Here is an 8,701-nt window from a genome sequence, read left to right as displayed (position 1 = left end):
AGACAGACAGGATAAGTGACTGACTCATATCTGTTGTTTAAACATGTTTAAACACCCGGCCTTGAACTTGTTGAGCCAGTCCATCAGCAAAGACCCTGCTGGCAGAGAAAAAACCCACAAGGCCTTTGTTTAAGCTGCCAGGCTTCTGTCTCAGGTAAGGAAGGAAGAGTAAAAAGGCAGCCAAGTTCACTGTTCGTATTCCCTCTTCCTAGCTGCCTGCCTATCAGGAAGTGACTTCTAGTCTCTGACTTCAACTACTTTGAAACCATGTCTCCTCCTGGTCAGCCCCTCAAACCAGTGCTCAAGAGTACAGGAAGGCACTGGGCAGTGGTGGCGCACGCCTTTAATCCCAGCACTTGGGAGGCAGAGGCAGGAGGATTTCTGAGTTCGAGGCCAGCCTGGTCTACAGAGTGAGTTCCAGGACAGCCAGGGCTACACAGAGAGGCCCTGTCTCAAAAAACCAAAAAAATAAAAAGTACAGGAAGGCACTGCCTAAGGCAATCTGTTCACAGCTGTTTCCTCTGAGGAAACAGCTTCACTTTTATTTAGTAGTATAATTTTCCATGGCACATCAAAGGACATTAGTACTGTTTCCAGAATTGTTGGAGGGAATGGTTGTCAGGCTTAATGGCTCACACTTGAAACAGCAGCACTCTCAACCTCCCTACTTGAGAGGAGGATCTCAAGTGAGTTCTCTGCCAGACTGGCAAATAGTTCCACTCCTGCCAGAGATACAGTAAGACTCCACTCCCACCCAATCTCTTTTTAACTAGAACTACTGTGACTATCCACGGTTTCTTGCCCAGGCAGTGCCTAGAACTGTAACTGTTTCTGAGAATATATAGTCATATGAAAGACTTCGTCCCAAGTCAAAAGCAAAATGCAGAGTTGTCAACTAGTTACCTGTCAACACTTATTATCGTATTATTCATCCAGATACAGTATCCTGGGATTTCTATAACATGTAATGAATCTGGACAGTGCCGTGAATTTATTGGCCATTTGGATTTCCTCATTCAAAATGGCACAGAACCATAGCTTTTGCCAACATTTTCAATGAATTTTATCTTTGAGATGCTGGATCCTTAACATTTAAACGTCATTCCTATGTCCACTCTATGAGCTACAATGGTCTTTTTTTTTCTATTGCTTGCCATTTCACTTACATAATATGGATTTATTTATTTATTTATTGGTTTTTCGAGACAGGGTTTCTCTGTGTAGTTCTGGCTGTCCTGGAACTCACTCTGTAGACCAGGCTGTCCTGGAACTCAGAAATCCGCCAGCCTCTGCCTCCCAAGTGCTGGGATTAAAGGCTTGCGCCACCACCGCCCGGCAATATGGATTTTTTGATGCACATGAATTCTCAAATTTACTATAACCTTTTCTCTTGATATTCATTTCACTTTAAAATGTTTGCCTATGCCAAATGACAAAAAACAAAAAAACAAAAACCCACCAACTTCAAGCCACCTTTCCATTTAAATAGTTTGCCTACAACTAGTTTGGACAAAGAATATTTTATTATAGTTTTGTCTTTGGGTTTTTGTTTTTTTAGACTGAGTCTATGGAGTCTCTGCTGGCCTGGAACTTGTGGCAATCATTCTGTTACTGCCTCTAAGTGCCGAGATTTACAAGTGAGCACCACCAGGCCTGACTTACTCTGCTAAATGAAACTTGAATTTTCTGTAATTTTTTACTGTGAAACATAATTTTAAAAAATCAGAGTCCATATGTAAAATTTTATTGGACGCATCCAAACACATCTGCTTATAAATCATCTACAGCTACTTCCACATTACAGTCATCTGTGGCTGAGTAGTTGCAACAGAAATGATACAGTTTAAAATACTACCCTTTGCAGAAAAAAAAATGCTGGGATAAGGGATAAAGTATAGATTTTCAACTATATAAATTATTTTTCCCAAACCACAAGATAACACTTCACACCACTAGGGCAAGAAAAATAAATAAATATTGGTAAGGACATGAAGAATTCAAAGTAGTCATACAATACATCAGTCAAATGTAAGATGGACATCAGTTCCTCAAAAAGCAAACAAAGACCCAGCAATTCCACTAAGTATCTACCCAAGAGTACTGAAAATTTATTGGCACATGGGTTTGTATGTGTTCAGAACATTATTCTTAGTAGCCAAAAAAAGTGGAAGCTGAAACGTCCACCAACCAACCAGTAAGCAAATTCATATGTGCAAAATATTTTTCAGCCACAAAAAGGGCCTTGAACATACAACATGAACCTTGAAAACATTATGCTAAGTGAAGTTACAAAGAGCCATGTCTTATTTTTCCATTGATGTGTAATGTAAAGAATTTGTTGGCAAATGCACAGTGAAAGAGATGGTGATTGCCAGGGTCAGAGGAATGGGAGGATGCTAATAGGTATAAAGGGCCTCTGTATGGATAATGAAAAATGCCCTGAAATTACAGAATGGAAGTGACTGAACAACCTGCTGAGAACACCAAGAACCACTGCATAGTCCCCTTAATTTTTAAAACCTGAACACTAGTCTATTTTTATCAGAAATGACCAGAAATGCTAAATACCTTTGGTTGTCAAGTCTAGACATAAGCATATACTTATATACTTGTTCTCTTCGGCTAGGACTTCATTGTCCATATTCTGAAATCATTTATCTTCAGAATCATAGATGTTTTCCTGTAAATGAACTTACCCTTGTGCAAAGTTTCGTTCTCCATACCTGCCTCTGCAATGAAGCCATTTCTTTAACTGCTACTCATGAAGAAGTTCCATCTATGACTTAATTATTCCTCCCTGTAACTCACATGGTAAAAGGTTTCTCCTCCCTAAATCCTAACCTCTTGTTGCATGACATTACACCCCTCGCATGTCACACATGTAATTGCCTTTCATTGGGAAAGGAAATCAATGATCAAGCTTTTTAAAACTGTAATCGAATCTATCCATCACAGACACCCCATCCCCCTTCTTGGCTTTATTTTTCTCCCAGGCATCAACCATCATCTGATACATGCTGTGTAGTTCTTTTTCTCCCCTGCTGAGTTGTAAACACCTTGTTCTGCTTTCTGCTACAGTGCCAACTCTTACTCCAAGTACTCTATACAGTTGCTGAACAAAGAAAGACATGGCGTTGGACCAGTCTAGTGAACAACCTGCAGGCAGGCATACTTGAGCACTGATAACTTGGAAATCAAAAGGATGTGGGTTAACATAACTAGTTAAGACACTGACCATAGCTATAAATGTTCCCAATCTCTATGTTAGATGTGAAACCCTGCTCTGGCACTGTCACATTCTTGGATCTGGACAGGCTTTATGATGCTGAAATATGCCTTCTTCTTGGCCAAGTGGAAAGGGATGGGATTAAAGTGATAAGAAAGTTACTCTATCTTTTCAGAAACTTCTTTTCACAAATGGCTACTTACGAACAGAACCTATTTTACTATTATTTCTTATTGTTTGGGTCAGGGTCTTACTATGTAGCCCCTAGCTGTCCTAGAACTCACTTTGTAGACCAGGCTGGCCTCAAACTTAAAGAGATCCACCTGCTTCTGCCTCCTGAGTTCTGGCATTATAGGTGTATGCCACCACACCCATGAACATCCATAGTATTTAAATCTCTAAACTAGTAATAGAATTCAGGGCTGTTAAAATGGGGAGCACACGGAGGCCAACAGAGCCAAGAGAAATCTTTTTTTCCTTAAAAATCTTTTTATAGGTATGGAGTAAAAAGGGTTGGTTTACTTAACTTGCTCAGTAAGAGAACACACTTCAGTCAGGAGCCTAAAAAGAACTATCAAGGGAAGTCTATCACCTATAGATAATGTAACACATTACCACACAAAAGTGTGGCTTAAAACCACAAACCACACATCAGTTATCACAGTTTAGGACTTGAATCCATTCAATCTCCATAGACTAATAAGAACAGGGATAGTTCCTTTTGGGGAGGCTGGGGAGAATCTATTTTCTTGCCTCTCTGGCTTTCAGAAGCCACTCATATTGTGGATTCTCCAGCCTTAAAGCCAGGAACAGTTACATGTTCCTCAAAGTCAGGAAAAGTAAAATAAATGTTCCTTTGAAATACTCTACCTTCACTTTCTCCATCTGATTCTAGCACAAGTTCTCTACCTATTTAAGGGCTGTGTAATTAAATGGTATTCATCCTGATATTACAGTATATTCTCCTGTCTTATTCCCAAATCATTCAGGCCTACCACCGAAAATTGGCCAGGTTGCACTGGAAGTCATTTAGAACTCTCCCAATCAAACCTGCTCTTTCCCTCTTTAGTCAAAAGTGTCCTTCTTCTATACAGTAGTTATTTTCACTACAGCAGTTTTCCCTGAACATCTGAGGAAACTAATTTTAGAGAAGAGCAAGGGGAAACAATTCACATTCACACAAACCCCATGTGGACTCACTACAATTTCAGAGTTGACACTTCTTCCTTGAGGTGCTTCCCTCAGACCATAGCTGCCCAGTGATGATTTCCTGTTCTGAAATGTAGTATCAAGAAGCAGGGACACTACTAACACTAATGTTACATGCATGTTTTACTTGAGAGTAACAAACACTAAAGTGTTCCACCCTTGAGTGGTATAGATGGTCCACTAGGTGTTTGCTAATGCCTTATTCATACATGTAACTTTATAGAGACAATCTGTAAGTTACAAATGATTGTGTGCAGGGTGTGTGTGTGGGTATGTGTGTATCCCAATCACAGTACTCTTAATATTCTGGGATAACTATACCAAGAGCTATTTTTGTAGGAGGTCTGACAATAATATCTTTGGCCTCTACTCACTAGGCACCAGTACCTTCCCATCACACAGGTCCTGGGAACTGAACCCAGGTCCTCTGGAAGAATAACAAGCGCTCTCTACCACTATCTCTCCATCCCCATCATATGATAACCATTTTGCTGTCAAGGGGATGCATACAGAAGACTGAGCTGTCTAATTCCTTATGAATCTACTCAACTGCCTTAATCATCTCAAAATAGACTTATGATTCTCTCTCCACAGGAACCAAAAGATAGAAGACAGGGTCAAGTCAAAACTTCCAGGAGGAATCAGACATCTTTGAAGCTCTCAACCAAACTGTCTAGCTTTTAGTCCTAACACTGCACTGAGAAAAGATATGTTAATTCCAGATTTTTCTGTATCTTTCTCTTCCCTATCCTTAGACTCTTAGACCTCTCCCTCCACAATACCATAATCTTTATATCCAAAATTCCAAAAGAAATGATTCTGGGCTTCGGGATGCTCTGATTCCAAACAAGCATCTGTCAATATACACCTGGAGATGCTTATGGCTTCCTGTAGCCATGATCCAGCCTTTGTAGAATGTCTAACAGTATCTTTGGCCTTTATCCACTGGCAAAGATCCAAGAAAACTCCAAATTTGTTGCCTTTTAGCTTCACTTTTAAATACATTAACAAATTATTATATAAAAATGTATAAATAAAAAGGAAAAAGAACACAATTGTAGTCTCCTAAGAAGCCACTTAATTCCATCATCCAATGCTATCCTATAACCAAATATGAACATGCTTACATGATTGTAATAACAATAAACCTACTTTCATGCCTTCTTTTGTAATGATCTAAGTATTTTTAGGATGGCAATGAAACCTTTGGATTTTGTTTCAAAGGACTCTACATAAATTAGTATCCAAAATGATCAACAATGGTGAAGGCAGGTGATAACTGAAATACAATTCAGTATTTTCTTGTTCCAACACCTAAAGCAATGGATTCTATCTCTTAGAAGCAGCCCTTTCCATCACGGAGAATGTTTTAGTCTTAAGAGGGACAACTTCATTTCAATCACAAGCAACTCCTATATCCAGTTTCACCGCATTAAATGAGTCATCTGTGTTCTGGCAGGACCATAAAACAGAACTGCATTCGAACAGCAAACCCAGGCATGTCTTGTGGTGGTTTGTAGGCCACTGTGTGAGACACCCCACCACTATGCCTTTGCAGAAACAGGACAGTAAAAACTCCTGACAAAAGTATCGCTTCCAGATAACATTTACAAGTTTTGACTCTAATAGCATTTGCTTGTATACAATAAAGTAATACTATTAAAGATGTCTCCTACTGATTACCTACTGAATGAATTCACAGGTTCTTTCCAATTTCAGGAACCTGATGTAAAGGTAAATAGGTATCTCTAGGAAAATGCCTTCCTCACTGACAGGTGCTTTATCTCAGTGTATGCGCTACATGTTTGGTATAGGCTGAATCATCCCTGAAGCCTTTACTACATTGATTACCATTCAATTCTCTCTTCAGGAGCTCCCTAATAACAGTGTAAATGCAATTATAGAATATCTCATATTCAATTTTTTAAAAAAAAAATCTTTTCTGTTAGCAAGGGAAGTCACATCTGAAGACAAATCTTTTGTTCACTCAAAAAGAGTAGGATCTATGTCCATTACGTATCCACGGGCTGCTCTTCAAGGTGTGTTCTCTGATGTCGGGCAAGACACCAGCTCCTTCTAAATACTTTCCCACAGTGAGGACACTGGCTGGGACCCTCTCTGTTATGAAGTCTCTGATGTACTACCAGGTGAGTGTTCTGCCTGAAGGACTTTCCACACTTCAGACACTGGTACGGAGTCTCCTTGGTGTGAATCCTCTGGTGCTTGGTCAGACAGGAGCTATCTCTAAAAGCTTTACCACACTGATTACACTCGTAAGGCCTTTCACCAGTATGAATTCTCTGATGCCGGATAAGTCCAGCAATGTTCCTGAAGAGTTTACGACACTGGTTACAACAATAAGGCTTCTCACCAGTGTGAATCCTCTGATGCCTGATGAGATAGGCACTTTCGATGAAAGTTTTCCCACACTCTTTACATTCGTAGGGCTTCTCCCCAGAATGAATTTTCTGATGCACAATGAGGTGAGAGTTGCGACTGAAGGATTTCCCGCACTCTGCACATTCAAAGGGCTTCTCTCCAGTGTGTGTCCTCTCATGCTGAGTGAGGTAGGAGCCATCGCGGAAAGCCTTTCCACACCTGCTGCACTCGTAGGGCTTCTCACCGGTGTGGATTCTGAGATGCACAGTAAGGTGAGAGATGTCAGTGAAGGGTTTCCCACATTCATTACATCTATATGGTTTTTCCCCGGTATGGGTTCTTTGATGCAAAATCAGGGATGAGTTTCTGTTGAAAGTTTTTCCGCAATCTAGACATGCAAAAGGCTTCTCCCCTGTGTGAATCCTCTGGTGCTGCGTCAGAGCTGATCCATCGCTGAAAGCTTTCCCACACTTACTGCATTTATAGGGCTTCTCTCCTGTGTGAATCCTTCGATGTACAATCAAGTTATAGTTCTTGGAGAATGATTTTCCACAATCATTACAGGTATAGGGTTTCTCACCAGTGTGAGTTCGGTGGTGTAGAACAAGAGAAGAGTTCCGTTTGAAGCATTTGCCACAGTCAGCACATTTATAGGGTTTCTCAGTAGAATGACTTCTTTTTTCATTACGAGATGAGCTCAGGGCTAAGATGTCCCCAAAGTCCTTACCTTTGTAAAATTTCTTGCTTCTTTTCTTAATTTTCTTATCACAAAGGGCAGTGGTAAAGTGGTTTAAAGGTTTAATACCTTCTGCGTATTTATAGGGCTTATCTCTCGTTTGGTTTCTCACAAGTTGAGTGACTTCCATGGAAGGTTGGGTAGCTTTTTCACAAGCATCGCCATCACCAGTTCCCTTAACTGTGTAACTCTGAGGACAACTATGTAAGGTTTGGTCACAATCAAAAGGTTTAATATCTGAGTTATGAACATGGAAGCCATTTGTCGAAGAAACTCTCTGAGATGGTAGAAGGGCTGAGTTTGTACTCAAATGTTCCCCCAAATTAAGATGGTTACAATTTGCTTCCTGAGCCTCTATTTTCTCATTGATTAAAGGAGATTGCCTCAAATTTCTTTCCTGGTTCTTGCAGTCCCAATTGTCACCTAAAATGGGAAAGCAGGAACCCTCTCCTGTAAATCCTTCCATTTCTACCTCAAAGGAAACACTTTCTTCTTCAGGAACATTCTGAGTTATTATTTCCAGTTTCATGTTCCATACTGAAAATAAAGAAAAAGACACATTAAATAAACACATATATAGCAGGAAGAAAATGAAAAATGATAATGGAGTGAATATATTTCACTTGTTCTCTTTTTCAAATTGATATCTGTAAAATAGCGAGTTCAAGCAAGTTCAATGCCAAGAACAGATTCAAAAGAAGTGTCATTCCATTGTAATAGTCTCAGAGAATAGGTCAAAGGAATACTGTGTAAGGTACATGGGAGACAAGGAGCCAGACATCTCTCCTCACCCTGAAATACCATCCTGGCCACTGCCTTCTTGTCCCCATCACCCATGCCACTCATCAGAAGTCAACACACATTCTCCCAACCACAACTTCACAGAGTTAGCGACAAAAACACAGAATGAGGAAATCTTGGCCCAGATCTAGGATCAGAGTTCTGCTCTCATGGATGAGAAGACAGCATAGGCTAGCAAACCTGAAAGATCTGGCTCTATGCTCTAAATTCATTATAGACTATCCTGCAAAGCTGTAAAAATTCAATCATGTCTAAGACAAGGCCCGAGAGTACAGAATGAAAAGTATTTGGGAAGTAGCTCCAGCGCTCTTCTCCACTGTTATCTTGTTCTTACTGCCTTTCCTGCTTCT

The 8,701-nt window shown here is 40.1% G+C and overlaps 1 protein-coding gene across 1 annotated transcript in view; it reads right to left on the bottom strand.

Moving 5' to 3' along the window:
• Window positions 1-1,727: 1,727 nt before the first annotated feature.
• Znf329 (zinc finger protein 329) overlaps window positions 1,728-8,701 on the bottom strand; it is a 12,906-nt gene continuing 5,932 nt past the window's right edge. Inside the window, exon 2 of the mRNA XM_028781879.1 lies at window positions 1,728-8,087. Coding sequence (XP_028637712.1) covers window positions 6,448-8,079 — 1,632 coding nt within the window. The 5' untranslated portion in view covers window positions 8,080-8,087 and the 3' untranslated portion in view covers window positions 1,728-6,447. The remainder of the gene's footprint in view (window positions 8,088-8,701) is intronic.

The sequence above is a fragment of the Grammomys surdaster genome, unplaced genomic scaffold (assembly GCF_004785775.1).
Source record: "Grammomys surdaster isolate TR1022 unplaced genomic scaffold, NIH_TR_1.0 576, whole genome shotgun sequence".
NCBI lineage: Eukaryota > Metazoa > Chordata > Mammalia > Rodentia > Muridae > Grammomys > Grammomys surdaster.
Note: the sequence above shows the minus strand (reverse complement) of the source record. Positions and strands in the feature narration are given on the sequence as shown.